The sequence below is a fragment of the Camelus dromedarius genome, chromosome 3, assembly GCF_036321535.1.
Source record: "Camelus dromedarius isolate mCamDro1 chromosome 3, mCamDro1.pat, whole genome shotgun sequence".
Taxonomy (NCBI): domain Eukaryota; kingdom Metazoa; phylum Chordata; class Mammalia; order Artiodactyla; family Camelidae; genus Camelus; species Camelus dromedarius.
Genome location: NC_087438.1, coordinates 51,011,158 through 51,028,222, shown reverse-complemented (window position 1 = coordinate 51,028,222; position 17,065 = coordinate 51,011,158). Strand labels below are relative to the sequence as shown.

Genomic DNA, 17,065 nt, shown 5'->3' with positions numbered 1-17,065 from the left:
CAAGTACACAGCCCTATAATTTCACGTTTTCGAAGCAATCTCCATAAATAATTCCCTCAAGCTAGGTTTTTGATAAGGATTAGACAGCAGATTTCAAGGCTATCATCTCTGGCAAGAATCTGGAGAGTAAATATTCTGCAATAGCAATGAAACACAGGTCCTTCTGCTTTGCCAACTTCCAGGGCAGAGGATAGAAATGAGATCCTCTTATTTATTCATTGTTAAATGCAGCATGAAGGTTCGGGGAACTGCTACTACCAAAGTTAAAAACTAAGGGTGTTTTTCTTGCTGAAATTTGAAGAAAGTGTGGAGCAAAGAAGAAGAGTTATTAGACATTTTAGGTGTATTTTATATTTGATTTAAACTTAAAAACTACAAAGAAAGAGATCTCAGATTACAGGAAAGTGTAAGCATTGAATTAAACACAGAAAAGACAGGATCCCTTTCTCTGGACTTAAAAAAAAAATCCCCCAAACTCACCTTGCAAGCATAATAAACATAATTCCAGGAGTTCCAATTCTACCCTTTTTTAGGTCTTGGTTAAATGCTGCCACTTTCAAGAAGATGCAGCTGTTCTCAGTTTAGTGTGGCACTTGAGGGTTTCCTCTTACAGCATTTTTCACTTTCTTCCTGGAGTTGCATTTGTCTTATCGTCTCACTGGAGTGTAATTTTCTTGAGGGCAGGAATGGCCTCTTGAATGAAGATTCTTTCTAAGGTTTAGGATAGTGCTTTGCCCACAACCAGCACCAATGAGAACTAATGAAAATACCATGGATCTCATTACATGGTCAGTTTAAGGCCAAATGGATTTTTAAGGTACTCAAAGTAAAAAAGCCTCTTGTTTAAAAGGATTGTCGGGTACAATAAATTTTAAAATTTGTTTACAGATTAAACCATGAATAAGAGATGGCTTTAATCTGATTCATTTATACTTACTAGGTACTTTTCTTTTAATCAGATGTCCACAGCTGTTAAGTATGGACATCTTTCAGGAGAGAAGAAAAGTAGTAACCTAACAGTTAATCTTCACATTGCAAAGTTATCCCTTTGAAGACATCCAAGAAGTTTCTTCTTCTGAAACCATTCTTGGAATGGTAAAGAGAAACTCCATTAATGGACTTTGAAACTTCGGTTTATGGAAAGAATGAGGTTTAAAAAAAATTGCTTGAACCAAAGTACATAAGGTATTATTTTAACCAGTTATTTACTCTGCTTCTTTTAAAAGGATTATACAATCTCTGCCCATTGTCGTGTGATTGGCAGGGCTTCCTTAGGAGAGGACTATACTTTCTGGCCCCACTGACATTTGGCTTTATCATGTGACTAGCTTTGGTCCATAGAATGTGAGAATTGGGGCATGGGAGCTATTTTCAGTTTTAAGAGCAGCATGTGCCAGTGGTGTTTAAGAGCTGATTGTTACATTCCCAGAAACTTGGCAAGCCATTTGTTAAACAGTTAGTAGCCTGAAATCCATCATGGAAATAGCATATACTACAAATCAGGGCTCCCCCTCCCTCAAAGTTGGTTCCAGTACACAATGAACATATTCCCAAAAAGCTGATCTTTCAACCTGGAGCCTGGAATCAAGGACACTGGTGGAGCAGAGCAGAGCCAAAGCTTCCTACAGCAGATATAATGTGCTTGAGAAATGAATCTTTGTTTTTGTAAGTCACTGAGTTGGAGGGGTTGTTTGTTACCTCAGCATAATCCACCACAAACTGACTGATACACCACGCTAATGTTAACTAAGTTTTAGTGAACACCAGTGAGCCCTACTTTTATCTGTCCAAACCTTGGTTCAGGTGATTTTTTCCTAAAAACTTGTGCCATCACACACCTTGAATCTGAAAGGATAAAAATTACACTCAGAGACTCAAGCCCAGGAATCCAGGTCTTGGAAGATTAATATAAAGATACACATTCATAATTCCAGTTTTAAAAATCACTGAACTACTGCATCATGTTTAAACCGTGGCAAACACAAGTCTGTTGCTTGCGGACCTGAGTGGTTTGAGAGTGACTTGCCAGCCCTGTCAACTACAGGTCACGCATTACCTTCCCTTCCTTTCCCTCCAGCCGTAGGAATGGAGCGCTGTGTCTTTAAGGGGGACTCGCCCGGAGGTTTCCTCACAGGACAAAATGTCTGCGAGGATCTTGGAGGTGATCGGCGATCCTAGACTCGCAGCTCTCCTCCTGCTTCTTCGGGGGTGATGGGGTGAGTGTGGGCTGCGAGATGCGAGATACGATACGAGCTATGAGATACAAGATACAGGCGGCGCATGCCCACCAGGAGGCCCGGGATCCCGGGGTCCGGGATCCAGCTGGGCTGGGGGCAGGAGGCTGCCTGGGGCTGGGGGCGGCAGAGTGAGCCGGGGCCTAGTCCCAGGCCTCGGAGATTGCAGAGGAGCCGGCCACCGCAGACCCGCAGACTTGCTGGTGCCCCGGGTGCCGGGCGTGCCCTTGGTCGTGGTCAGGGTGTCTACTGTAAAAGATGCATTTGGACCCGGGATTCCGCATAAAGGCCCCGTTTACTTTCTTTCTGCATCGCATTTTTGCTCCTCCTCTACGGTCTCTCTTCAAAAAAGTTATTCAGGAATATTGAAAATCATGTGCTCTCTCATTATTAAAGCTGCCTGTTGTAGTCAGTCCTTTAACAAGGCCAGTGGTTGGGTACTTCTTCTCTAACTGAGACTTTCTTAATGTTTCCCACTTCGGGGAGACACCGAATGCAAGCCAGACACTCAGACAAAGACCCCTTCCCCCACCTTCACTCCCACAGTGCTCAAACAAAGGAATTTTCTGATCCCTCCAGAGCATACAGGAGCAGTTTGCTACAACTACTTAAACTAACCAAACAGCCCAAACCTTACCAAGCAAAGTTGAAAGAAAAAAATAAGTACCTGCCGCCATCCGAACTGCTGAATTAGTCAAGGCTACAAACATACGGTGTTTAAGAAAAACTACTGCAGAAATAGCTTAATACAGTGACATAATCAGGGTAGTCATTTTCTGTACTCTCATGAATGTAATTATTTATATACTGTTTTTAGCCAAAAATAGCTTGAGGCAACCGCCAGTAAAAAATATACAACAATGTATGAAAAAACCAAGAGCCAAAACTAGGTAATTCTTAATTTAAAAATCTTTGTGTTAAAAAGGCCCTCAGAGTAGGGTGGCTTTAAATCCCTCTAATTCAGATTAAATTATGCATTTCACAAGATAAAAACAGATCAACACCCTTCTTTTTAGGAACATATATATTAAATAAAATAGCATAGACCTGAAATAAAGGTCCATTTTAGGATAGAACACTTCACAATTTTCATTAAATAAAAAATATATATATATAGAGAGAGAGAGAGAGAGAGAGAGAGAGTGTTTCCCAGCCTTTTAGCTAATGGTAGAGGTATCTAAAAATTTGGCTTATGACATTTAGAGAACATCTCTGATTTACCAGATAATTGGCTGTGGGTCCAATACATTTTATACAGTTCATTTGTAACATTTTTCCAGATTTTTTTTCACACTTAACCTTTTATTCCCTAACCCAGGTATCAATACTTTACAATTTGGAAGCATTTTTATTTCATCTAAGCCTTCAGCCTGGTGATTCCAGACTAATTTTTCTAATTGTCTGGATCTGTTTATAAATAGATTAATACACAGCAATAAATTAATATTTCAACAGAGATGGATAGGTAACATGAATTGTGGTTTCACTGATACCTCAGTTGTCAGGCTAATTGTTTTAATTATTATATTCTGCTTTGATTACAAGTTACTGGTGGATAAAAATGTTTTTAGTGTTTTCACACCAGTCTGTGTGGATTTCACATTAGTGTGAATTTCTCACCTAAGATGCAGTCAAGCTCACCAACACATATTTGTTTATAATTCTGCTGGATTAATCCAACTAAAGTGAGTAGCCTAGACTGTGGAAGGATAAATAGAGCTTTCACTCACCTGTTATTTCCTTTTGAGAACATTGTCTGGTTCTCTGGCCTTTAGCCTGCCTGCTATTTTGTATGTCTACAAGCATAGGTATAAAACAATAAAATCAACATTTGTGGGTGGTGTGTAGGATGATTCTCAATGTTAGAGTCATACATTGTGTGTAACCATCCATATTTACACAAATTATTCATCCAGGTTCTGATCTCTTCCCTTATTCTCTATATTGGTATTCAGGGAGATCATACTGACGAATCTGAATTTTACTGTGATAAGTTTTTAGAAGAATAAAACTTCTTCAAAGAACTTCAAATGCAGAGGTAATTAATGCGAATGTCTTATCTTCTACCAGCTTAGACTTACCATCCCTTCCAGATAGTGGATACCAGAATAAAACTCACATAGGACAATTCAGAGGCATCGTACATCAAATACCTCTCTCTCCCCTCCCATGAAATAACCAAAATCTACTTTTTTTCATTCTTTTTCCCCTGAAATTGGACTCAAGATTTCCATTTTTAAATTAATTTCGTGCTAGCAGTGCTTTTATTTAGCTTCAAGAAATTTTACTTAGAATATGAGCTTGGAAGCCTAGTTAGACAACTAAAGACCTGGAACATTTATTTGTTAGAGTCAGCACTAACGGTGCTGTGTTTTAGCGAGTCTGGTACTGAGCAAGGTGGGGAAGAGAAAGGATACTTAAGCAGGTGTGTCTGCATAAACGTCTGTGTTGGAGCCGCCAAGCCCACCCCTCCCCACTCCTCGTGAATAAACACTGCTCTGACCTTTGCCATGGGTGTCAGAATCTTCAAGCATCTCTCCCCACAGATGGCAGGCTTCCAGAGGGCAGTGACTATGTGGTGCTTCTCTTGGCATCCTGGGCAGCAAGCACACACAAGGAGAGTTTGAATGAAAGAGTGGGTGGAGTGAATGGACATAAAATAATCACATTCCTTAGCAACTTTCTGGTCATGTAAAAATTGTTTAAGAACAACTAAGGGAGCTCTTATTTTTCATTTTCTTTCTTTCTTTTTTTTTTTTACTTTTTTAAAAAAATTAAAGTATAGTCAGTTTACAATGCTGTGTCAATTTCTGGTGTACAGCATAATAGTTCAGTCATACATATACATATATATTCATTTTCATATTCTTTTTCATTATGAGTCACTAAGATATTAATATGGTTCCCTGTACTATACAGTATAAACTTATTATTTATCTGTTTTATATATAGTAGCTAGTATTGTTAGCTAACCATACCAGTTAACAGATGTTAGGTTTGGGGCGGGGTACTTGGTGAGAAAGAAATGCCTATCACAGGACTCCAGCTCACTAGGCCTCCCTATCATTTCCTACCTGAGTGATGAGTAACCTCATTTGCATGAAGATCAGCTGAGGACGTGAAAATAAATTTGGTCAGGAGTGAGGAGATGGATCTGGTTCTTTCTTATTTGCTCTTTGTATTTAAAAATCCCCAAGAGAATTCTTCCAACTTAAACTACCTCCTTTATTAATTAACAGCATGCTAAAGAGAAAAACAGCACTGCCTTTTAGCCACTAAGATCTTCATGTGGACACATATGAACAGTACATACTGGGAGCTTCCTTTTGTTCATGCCTTAAATTGATACAGCACTGGAAAGGCCAGGAGTGACATCATTTGCATTATCTGATTTCAGCCACCTGTTTATTAGGGACAGCTAATCTTATCACTCCCCTTGACAGATGGGGATGTAGAGACTCTCGGTGAGCTGGGGCTCATTTCACTTAATGCAGTGTCCCCTCCAGTCCCCAGAGTGGAGGCTGCCTACCCCTGCCTGAGCGCACATGCCTGAGGATTGCTTTATAAAATTATCTTTCATTTATGTAGAAACCCCATCACATACATACTCTACCTAAATGTATACACATGATCATGTGCCTGCTTTCTTAGGACCATTGTCTTTGCCTTTTGTCTACCTCTTCCCCCTTCACAGCTGCCACCCTCGGATACACCCTAAATAAGTGTATCTTCTTATTTTTCTTCATATATATATACACACACACACACATACATATACATATATATACACACACACACAAAATCTTTAATCTATATATCCCATACAGATCTACATATTATTAATAAGAGTGAGATCAAATTATACACAGTTTTCTGCATCTTGCTTTTCTCTTTAAACAGTTTCTCCAGAAATGCCTCTAGGTCATCTGGCAGAGCTCCAATCCATCCTTTTTAATGGTTGCATAATATTCCCTGGGGTGACCACACATTATTTACCCAGCCATTCTCCCACTGATAGGCGTTCCCTCATTTCCAGTTTTTTTGCCATTCTAAGTGATACTGTGATAAACATCCTAATACATGTTACTTTATGTATTGGTGCTTTTAGTTCTGCAGAATAGATTCCCAAGAGTGGCATCCCTGATTATATCTATTTTAATTAATAGAAATAGCCAGATTGCTTTTCCTAAAAGCCTTCACATCTCCATGAGGAATGCATGAACATACTCTTTTCTCTGCCCCCTTCCAGCTTTGCCTGACGGACCTCTTCATTTTTGTTAGTCTTGATGGATCTAAAATGAGACCTTGTTGTTACTTTAACAGCATTTCCCCGAATATAAGTGATGTTGTGCATCTTTTCACCATTTCCCTGGCCATCTGGTTTTGCTCTTGGGTCATTTGCCTACTCACTATTTCTTGCCCATTTTTCTGTTGGGTTGTTGGTCTTTTTCTTTTCAGTTTGTAAGAGCTCTTTGTGTATTGGGGTTGTGGCTGAAGATTCTAAGACTTCTTTCTCTTCCAAGCTCAGGTGGATGACGAGGAGCTTCTCTCCCTCTGCACCATAGGGATGGTTGAAATGGGTTTGCTTAGCAGAGCTTCTAGGAAGGCTCTGCTGGGAATGACTCGTGGCCAGTTACTGCTGGTCACTCTTTAGAGATGGAGTTTGAAAAGAAGGCTCTATTGAGTCAGATTGTGGCTGTTGTCGGAGGACTGAGAAGGTGAGGCAGTTCTGAACCATGCTGCCTTCCACTGGTTAAGACCTCCGAGAGCGAAGGCCTGCCAAGACAGAGGATGCCCCTCTGCTGGCCTCAGAGGGGCAGCACTCTGCTGGCCGACACTTGTGGTGTTGCTTATCCCTGGCTCAGATTAGGCTCTCCACTGACTCTAGAGGATTAAGACATCAAAATCAGTGCTTCTCATCCTTGTTGCCACCTTAAGTCTTATAACAGATGGCACTCCTGGATGTGGCACTCCTCTGGCCACCCCAGATTTTGAAGAAACCCAGAGACCTCTTGCAGGGAGGTAAAGCATGACAGTAATTGGTCACCTTTGGCACTTTTAGGGGCACATCAGTAATAATTACTCTTAGACTTTTTGGCACACGTAGCAGAGTCTGCAGGTTAGGTACAATTTTCAACCCCCAGCTCAAGAGAGTGTATCAGAATGTAAAGCAATGGTCTTACTATTATATAAAAAGTTTAAATCTCTTTTCATTTATAAAGTAAATATAGAGACTCATAATACTATTCTCTCCACTTTTGTGTATGTCTAGTAATTTTTTAAAAAGGTACTCTGGAAAGATAAGATTCTTATTGTAGAAGCAATAGAATTCTAAAAAAAAAAGAAAAAAGTAGAAAAAAATCCAGGTAAAGTTGGGTAACAAAAAACATCTGTTAGACTAAAATCTGGTTCTGTTTATGAACCATAATGTTTGCTAACCATAAAAAAGTTCACCCTGGAGGTGGTCTGTAACCCCCCTACTCATCCCACCACTTTGGCTTTGGGGACTTTAGGGATTTAATAAATCTCTTGGGGGAAATACAGCCTTTCATTTCTAAAGATCTTTTATACTAATTATCATGAGTGACCATTTTCAAATCAATGCCTGTGATATCAGAAGATATGTAAATAGCTATTTCTTTAGTTAGAAGAAGCTTCGTATTTATCTTGTTTGATGATTCTGGTAAATTCGTTCTTTATTTTAAAATTTGAGAGCTCTGTTAAATGTCCTGCCTGATCTCAAGTGGACTTCCTTGGTGGGAAGAATAATGAGGTTTAGAAGATTGTGATACATCTGTAACAAGACTATTAGCAACTGAATTACTAAACACTAAATACTACTGCAGAAACTTATTTTTCCTGTTCTCATCTTTGTCTTCAGTCATTCCTAGTTGACTTTAATAAGAGAGATTCTGGAACTTCATTATCTCCCCTGCTGCTGGTTCAAAACCTGACAGCAGGAGACTAGCTATCTCACTGTGCGTTATCCCCCCACCTTGGCCTGAATCTTTCCCCCTGAAATAAGTTCTCAGAAGAGCTCCAATTCTGTCTCTTACTATTATTTTTAAACTTTCAAAGCACATTTGTCTAGAATCACACTTTGACCTTTTGTGAAGTTATTTTTTAAAGAAGAAACTTCACTTTTTCTATTCCCCCTCGTTTGACAGGTTATCACAGTGGGAAACGTTTTCTTACTAGAAAGGACTTGGCAGTGATAGTCACTGAGTTGTGCTTAGATCCCTTTAACTACAGTTATTTGTTGGACAAAGCAGGCAGCTATTACTTCTCTTTATTTTTCTTCCTTCATTAAAAGAACTGACCAAGTTTTTTTATCTTGCTAATATATAGAGAGGGCCATTTAGTTGGAATGAGCCATATAGGAAACTAACTTTATGACTGGGGCACCTATAAGAAGGTCAGAATAGTGAACACCGGAGGGACATGGCACTAGCCAGTATTTCTAGTATCTACCTTTAAGGCTATTTAGTTGAATTTCTTTTACTCTGCTGCCTGCCCTCTGAATTTTTCTCCTAGCACTGTGTGCTGATGGCTCTACAGAACTCAGAAGTCACACTGCAGTGTTCCTACCTGAGAACTTGGGTTGGCTGGAAACTCTGAGCAGTGACAGAGACCCCCACCCCCCAAGGCCCTCAGGACATGGCCCACCATCTAATGTGAAGGTAAAAGTTTTAGAAGGCTGCTTTGGATATTGCTGTTCCCTAAATGTGTATATTTTAAGAACATTTGAATAGGTTTTAGGACTGACAATTTTCTCATCAGCACATTGTTTTTAAAATCACAAAAACAAAGTTTTTTTGTTTTTGTTTTTTTTAAATGTTGGAACAAGTTCTCTCCTCGAAATCTAATTTTAAAAGGCTGCTCAGCCCTGGCACTTTCACCCCTAAAGTCTATGAAACAAAATTTTCATTCCTAAAACTTACCTCCCACTCCTTCCCAAAGCTCCTTCCTTCTGCAACACCGTGAGAAGAATTCAACAGGAAGCCTTGCTCTTATTCAGAAAAGACAAGTTTTGTTTTGTTTTGTTTTTTAAAGACCTCAAAGGAGACGAGTTAAAACTCATATGTACATACGGCACTAATTTAGCTTATTCTTATCAGAAGCTTGGCTTCCCAATTTTTGTCTCAGTATTTACTAGCTGAGGACCCAATGAATTTCGAAGAGAATTCCTAGCTAAGGAAAGAGAGAATAAACATTTTTAGCATTTCTCTCTCCTGGGGAATCAAGTTAGTAACACACACTGAGAAAGACACGCAAGTATCTACGCAAACTAACCACAGGATTTTTACCTGTGGTTAAGAGGGAGGCATGGTTTCTTCACAGGCTAACTCTAGTCCTAGAAGTTGTGTGTCGGGGCGTGCGTGTCGGGTGCATGTGTAGTTTTGTGGTCGTCTTACCCCGGTCTCCCTCGGTGCGCAGGCGCTGCACGGAGAATGAGGTGCGACGAGCCGGCCTCGACCATGGAAGAGAGCGGCGGGCCGGACGGGGCCGCGGGCCGCCTGGGGGCACCGTACTCCGAGGCGTGGGGGTACTTCCACCTGGCGCCGGCGCGCCCGGGCCACGCGTCGGGCCCCCGGGCCACCTGCCGGCTGTGCGGGGAACAGGTGGGCCGCGGCCCGGGCTGGCACGCGGGCACCCCGGCGCTGTGGAAACACCTGAAGAGCGCGCACCGGCGGGAGCTGGAGGAGAGCGCCGCCCGCCGCTCGCCGCCCGCCGCCCCCGGCCCCGCCGCGGCCGCGGAGGGCGACTGGGCGCGCCTGCTGGAGCAGATGGGCGCGCTGGCCGTGCGCGGGAGCCTGCGGGAGCGCGAGCTGGCGCGGCGCGAGGCGGCCCTAGAGCAGGGCGAGCGCGCCCTGGAGCGGAGGCGGCGGGCGCTGCAGGAGGAGGAGCGCGCGGCGGCCCAGGCGCGCCGGGAACTGCAGGCCGAGAGGGAGGCGCTGCAGGCGCGGCTGCGGGAAGTGAGCCGGCGCGAGGGCGCCTTGGCCTTGGCGTCGGCTGGGCTTTGCGCTCCGCTCAAAGAGGAGCCTGAGGGGGACAGGGACGGCTACGTCATCACGAAGGTCCTCCTGTAGGTTTTGGCCACTCCATCCCCACTAGGCCAGCCTACTCCAAGTGTGGTCCGCGGACCCGCGAGCGGGATCTCAGGCTCATTGCCGCCCTGTCGAATGGAGATCACCAAATGCGGGGCTTTGAGAAGCACTCTGGAAGCCAGAGCAGAACCCAAAATCACTAACTCCTTGTGGTGCTCTGGGGTGCCTGGGAGTGCAGCTCCAGCGGTCTTTGCTGGTGGCCTTCAGTGACATCCGTGCAGGGCGTGGTTTTCCTCTGACTGCCTTTGGAATGAGAGCTGCAACAGCCCCGTGAACCTAGATCACCCGGAGCCATGTCCACTTTGTACCTAGTGACTTTGAAAGGACAGAAGTTTCCTTACACACCAAAGACCATCACACTGTGTGCCTTTACACCAGCCAGGGCAACCCAGGGCGGAGGGTGCACGGAAATGAGGATAAATCATTTTTACCCAAGAAGAGTGTACTCATTACTTTAGTAAATCTTTGATGAGTAGTCTTTGCCTAGCATCAAGTTCTGAACAGTAGGCTGTTGAGGTTCCATGACTGGTCACTACCCTGTCATTTCTTGTGCCTTATAAAGGCAGTCCCGGAGAACACCTTTTTACTCCCCTCCCCAGCTTGCCTGGCAGTACCAAGTGCACCCTATCTTGCCTCCGCCATCTTTCCCGTTTCAGACCCAGTGGCAACTGTGGTAAATTTCCCTGCTTATCTGCCTTACTCCTTCTGTCACCTTATTAGCAAGACATGACCTCATCCCTCCTTGTTAGGGAGAAGCTTCCTTCCCAGCATCTCCACAGTCCTTGTTCCCAGGCCAAAGGAGAAGGCATCCGTCCCATCGGAGGCCACTTCTCTCTCCTGTTTTCCTCTTCCACCTTTATTGGGCCTTTTCCTGTCTCCTCCTCTCCCTTTCTTCAGACTCTTCCTCTTAGCAATAGCCTAGTCTCCCTTGTACTGAAAAGAAAGACTTCCCCAGCCTGGATGCTCCCAACTGAATACCACCCAAACAAGGAGTGTGGAGCAGTCCTTGCTGCCTGTACTTCCTCCGCATCCCTTACTCCTTCACTCGTGGTCAGCTTTCCATGCTACACTGGACCCTTAAGAAGCCATTACAGTCTCCCAGCGGCTGCATATGATGATTTCTTTTCAGCCTTCACTTTGCTTATTCTCTCCCTTCTTGAAATTTCTCCTTTGGTAGATGGAACTTGCCTTTCGTCCAGAGAATTCCTTTTCCTGATGTAGATGGGTTCCCAAATAATTTTTCTTCAGGTCTCTTTTTTCCTTATTTTTCTGAGAATTTGAAAATTTTCAAGAATCCAGAAAAAGTTGGAGAGCTAATACAATGAATACCCACATATATCCTCCACTTAAGCAGCTGATAACATTTTGCCATATTTATTTTTCTTCCATCCACCCCAAACAGGCATGGCATTTCCTCTCTAAATATTTCAGCATGTTTATCCCAACAGCCTCTAACATAGAGTCCTTAATCAAAATTCCCTAATTGTCCCAAGAGTGTCTTTTTATCTTTTCTAAAAAACAGGAACCAGTAATGCATGAAACAGGATTCATACCTTACTTTTGATTGTAATGCGAGTTTCTCTTAGTCTAGAATAGCCCCCTTATTATTTTTTTCCATGACACTTTTGAGAGAGTCCCAGACATCTGTTATATAGACTGTCCTGTATTCTGGATTTATCTAATTGTTTCCTTTGGCCAATTTATGTACTCATTCTTGACTCATCTACCTGCAGAGCTACAATTACCTCTGTGCCAGCGACTCCTGATTACCTTCAGCCTGAGTGTTCTTCCCAGTCTGTCCATGTCCAATCCCCTGTAGCACGTCTCCCCCTCTACTTACGTATCCTGCCACTGCAGATGGGAGGGGTAAATCTATTCAATTCTGCAGCCCCAGCCCTCATCCAATAACTAAAAATTACTGGGCTCTTAAAATGTATCAGGTACATCTAAATGTATTATTTCACTTTATTTCCTTAGCAGTTCCTTGTGGGGTATTAATACTATTCCCATTTCACAGCTCAGGAAACCGAGAGAAGGGTTAGGTAGCTTGTACAAGATTACGGTTGTAAATAGTAGAGTTGGGATCCAAATCCAGTCTCGACCTCCAAATGCCATGCTCCTAGCTGCTGTACGGTCTCTCTTGTTACTCAGTCACCGAGCTGACACCTGTTTTCTTTCTAGCTCCAACTCCAGGTAATACCATCCATGACATTAATATGTACTGAGCATTCACCGTGCCAGAGCTGTGCTGAAAGACGCTTTACAAGAATAACTGCCTACCATGTGGCAAACCCTTAATTACTCTTATGCACATTTTGTAGAGGAAGAGACAGGCTCAGGGGAGCTAAGTAATGTCAAGGCAGGGTGGGACTTTAACACCAGTCTCGTTGAATCCTAGGCTACTGCGTCTATTTTTACAAATTATCACACCTGTCTTTTTCTGATGCCACCTGCCAAGCTCAGGCCCCATTTATCATTCACCTGGGATTCATCTTCCCATCCTTGTCTTCCCATACTGTCCCCCACCTGACACTCAACTTGGCCAAAGGAACAGTCCTAGGCCGACAATGATTATATTCCCTGCTCAAATGACCCACAATCACCCATCATCTACTGGCTTTGACCTTGTGGCCTCACATCCAAGTCTTCTTCACCTCCAGGCCAGTTTTATTTGTCCCTCCCCTACACATGCTGTATGCAAAATGGTCTCCTTGTCCTTCTGACGTGTCCTGATCTTGGCACCCTTGTGCCTCTGTTGCCTTTCCTCTACTTAAAAAGCCCCTTCAATCTCTGAATATGAAAAATCCCATCCATTTTCAAAGACCAAGCTTAAATTCAACTTGGCTGCATGAAGCTTTCCTGGATTCCTCACCATTCAGAGATGACTTTACTTCTCTGGACTCTCGTAGGATTTTGTAATGTCAAAACCCTTAAAAAGGCCATCTAGCATGTGACTCTGGGGTCTTACCTCCTGCCAAACACTGAGCCCTTGAGAGCAGGGATGGAGTTCACTCATCCTTCTACTCACACAATGCCTTGCCTGTAACAGTTGCTCAGTAACTATTTGAGGCATTGAACCCACTCAAAGTTTTAAAGATTTTTGAGTTTCCCCAAATTACTAATGTAATTATTCATTTATCTTTAATTATCTGAGTAGAATTCCTAAGAGAAAAAAACAGCCCGAAAATAGCAGTAATAATTTTTAAAAGCCATTTAGTCAATAAAGATTTAATAAGTTTCAGTTACTAGGCAGACTGGTTTGAATCCAATCACCTAGCATGTCATTATCAAGAATGCTTTTCTTAAAATTACTTTTTTCATTACACAAGTAACACACATGCAATGCCCCAATCTAGGAAGAACAGCCGAAAAATACAATCCCCCAAAGTTCTGCCGCCTTAGTAAGACTGCTATTAACATTTTAATGTATTTTATTCTTTTGTCCCTTGCAATATTTATATTACCCTATATAACACTACAAGGTATTTCTATTAAGTATTGGAATTTAACTTCTTCATGTGGATTTGTAAGTTGGGCTGTAAGACCTGAATCTGGACTTTTTGGAAGGAAACAAAAAACTACTGATGCTACCCTTCATTTTCACCAGTTGTTAGAACCATTAAAATAAGCAAAGATTTGATTTTTACAGTCTTAACCGCCCCCTCAAGAAAGATGGCTAACATAGCTTGGTCAGGGTATGGGGAAACCAATTAGCCTGACTGATGACTTAGCGCTGGTTGTGGAAGTTTCACACTTTTTACACTTTTGTATTGTAATTTTTTTTATATCAAACATAAACTACTCTTAAAATAAAAAATAAAGTTACTTACATTTTGCAAATGAAAAATCCTATCAGCATTCAACTTCCTTATTTAAAATAAACAAAACCTCCAACACAAAAACTGGTACAATCTGCAATTCCAGAAAAGCCTAGAAAGAAATGTCAGCCCTTGTCCTGTCCACCTCCATCATCTGACAGGAGAAAAATGAGCCTGAGTGCCTTGTTCGGTATGGGGAGATAGTAGCTATGATGGCTTACCTGGCTCCAGCCTCCTCATCAGATACTCTGCCTCTTTGGCCTTGAGGGCTTCTGCCCGCTCACCTGGCAAAGCACAAGGGCCATTAGGACCAACTGGCTTAGCTGGCAACCTGTCAGCTAAGCACTGGGATTTGAGTGCGCAGAGGTGGGCTCCGGGGCCTGCATCGGTCTCTCTTGCTATGGCACAGTCTGCTTATAATGAGAGTTGTCACTGCTAATGGGTGATGGTGACATGCCTTGCGTACACTGGCAGAGCTTCCCTGATGTATGAGACTAGGCTTGCTAATAGCCCCACCAGGATGCTGCTTTTGAGAGCAATGCACACAGTGGCAAGGTAGATGGCTGGCAATGGGATGCAGAATGCCCTGAACCCAGCTCCTGAACGCCTGCCATGATGTAAAGTGATCAGTTACTTTTTTGGGTTGAAACGTGGCAGGGAGGAGGGGAGGGGACAAAATGGAATAATGACAACCAAGAGCTCGGGTCCTTTATGCACTTAAGTTGTCATCCTTAGAGGCTGGAGAAACGATGGGCTTGGCTTGCTGTGAGCTGACTTTCTTCTTTAAATAGCTGCCCATGTCCTTCACGTCTTGGAAGGGATTCATAAAAACTGGGCTTTTGTTTTGGTGCCATACACTCATTAGGGAATTCTTTCTAAAGATTGGATCTTCCTACCTTTCCACAACCTAAGTCTGCTCCTTTGTCTGGAAAAAGGATGAGGTGCTCATTAATGTCCTCTTCGGCTCTAACGTGCTACGATCACATAAAATACAGTGAAACATCCATTATCGTTTGAGTTAATCCGTTGCTCTGTTCAGATTTTCTTGCTAACTGCAGGTTGAGATGTTGAAAGTCACATATGCATGCTTATTATTAAAAATAATAGTAGTCTACAGAGCTACAGTAATCAAAACAGCATGGTACTGGCATAAAAACAGACACATGGATCAACGGAACAGAACAGAGAGCCCAGAAATAAACCCACAGACCTACAGTCAATTAATCTTCAACAAAGGAGGCAGGAATATACAATGGAGAAAAGACAGTCTCTTCAGCAAGTGGTCTTAGGAAAACTGGATAGCAGCATGTAAATCAATGAAGCTAGAACACTCCTTTACTCCATACACAAAAAATAAACTCCAAATGGCTTAAAGACTTATAAAATATAAGACAAGACATGATAAATCTCATCGAAGAAAACATAGGCAAAACATTCTCTGTCATAAATCTTAGCCACGTTCTCCTAGGGCAGTCTACCCAGGCAATAGAAATAAGAGCAAAAATAAACAAATGAGACCTAATTAAACTTACAAGCTTTTGCACAGCAAAAGAAACCATAAGCAAAACAAAACGACAACCTGCGGAATGGGAAAAAATATTTGCCAGTGATGCGACTGACAAAGGCTTAACTTCCAGAATATATAAATACCTCATACAACTTAATAAGAAAAAAACAAATACCCAATCAGAAGACCTAAACAAGCAATTCTCCAATGAAGACATACAAATGGCCAATAGGTACATGAAAAAATGCTCAATATCACTAATTATTGAGAAATGCAAATCAAAACTATAATGAGGTATCATCTCACACCAGTCAGAATGGCCATCATTCAAAAGTCTACAAGTGATAAATGCTGGAGAGGATGTGGAGAAAAGGGAACCCTTCTACACTCTGGTGGGAATGCAGCTGGTGCAGCCATTATGGAAAACAATATGGAGATTCCACAAAAAAATAAAAATAGACTTACCATATGATCCCACTTCTGGGTATTTATCTGGAGGGAATTCTAACTCGAAAAGAAATATGCCCCCCAATGTTTATAACAGTCCTATATACAATAGCCAAGACATGGATACAACCTAAATGTCCACCAACAGATGACTGGATAAAGAAGTTGTGGTATATTTATACAAAGGAATACTACTCAGCTATAAAAAAGAACAAAATAATGCCATTTGCAGCAATATGGATGGACCCGGAGATCATTATTCTAAGTGAAGTAAACCAGAAAGAGAAAGAAAAATACCATATGATATCACTTATATGTGGAGTCTAAAAAAAAAAAGACACTGAACTCATCTACAAAACTGAAACAGACTCGCAGACATAGTAAACAATCTTACAGTTACCGGGAAAAGGGAGAGGAAAAGGATAAATTTGGGAGTTTGAGATTTAGAAATGTTAACCACCATATATAAAAATAGATTTTTAAAAAGTTTCTTTTATATAGCACAGAGAACTATGTTCAATATCTTAAAATAACCTTTAATGAAAAAGAATATGAAAACAAATATATGTATGTATATGCATGACTGGGACATTGTTCTGTACACCGGAGATTGACACACTGTAACTGACTGTACTTCAATAAAAAAAATAAAATGCAATATGGAAAAAAAATAGTAGTCTATCACACATTTTCTTCCACAGAACTGAGGTACCAACTGTATACGATTCACTACCTAGAAGTGAAAATGTGTATGTGGTAATGAGCATGCTCTCCCATACCATACTTTTTGCCCTCACAACACCCTGCAGGCAGGACAGGTATAAGCTGTCCGTGTTTTACAAGGAGGCGCCACATTTCACCAAGGTGAAGTGGCCTGCTAAAGACCACATAGCTAGTAAGTGGCAGACTGGAGGCTCAAGCTCTATCCAGGATGCTGGTTAGACCTGGGAC

At 42.1% G+C, this 17,065-nt stretch overlaps 2 protein-coding genes and 1 non-coding gene across 4 annotated transcripts in view; 2 read left to right on the top strand and 1 right to left on the bottom strand.

Annotated features, from left to right (window-relative positions):
* The window catches only part of PDE8B (phosphodiesterase 8B), a 283,468-nt gene extending 273,738 nt beyond the window's left edge, over window positions 1-9,730 (bottom strand). Inside the window, exons 1-2 of one of the 2 annotated variants that reach the window (XM_064481744.1) lie at window positions 9,650-9,730; window positions 4,738-4,829 (exon numbers count right to left, since the gene is read on the bottom strand). In XM_064481744.1, the coding sequence (XP_064337814.1) occupies window positions 4,738-4,746 (9 nt within the window). In that variant the 5' untranslated portion in view covers window positions 4,747-4,829; window positions 9,650-9,730. Of the gene's footprint in view, window positions 1-4,737; window positions 4,890-9,649 lie in introns of those variants that run through there. The other variant, XM_064481716.1, reaches the window with a different exon arrangement.
* Window positions 6,938-7,075, top strand: LOC116152397 (small nucleolar RNA SNORA47). The gene has a single exon (XR_004136033.1). It is a non-coding gene; the product is annotated as a small nucleolar RNA SNORA47 (small nucleolar RNA).
* On the top strand, window positions 9,686-16,454 carry ZBED3 (zinc finger BED-type containing 3). The gene has a single exon (XM_031446992.2). The coding sequence runs from the start codon at window positions 9,686-9,688 to the stop codon at window positions 10,322-10,324; it is 639 nt and encodes a 212-aa protein (XP_031302852.2). The 3' UTR covers window positions 10,325-16,454.
* The last annotated feature ends 611 nt before the right edge of the window (window positions 16,455-17,065 follow it).

Excerpts from the sequence above, each read along its gene's own strand:
- ZBED3 (XM_031446992.2), top strand. The coding sequence starts at position 9,686 with ATGAGGTGCGACGAGCCGGCCTCGACCATGGAAGAGAGCGGCGGGCCG.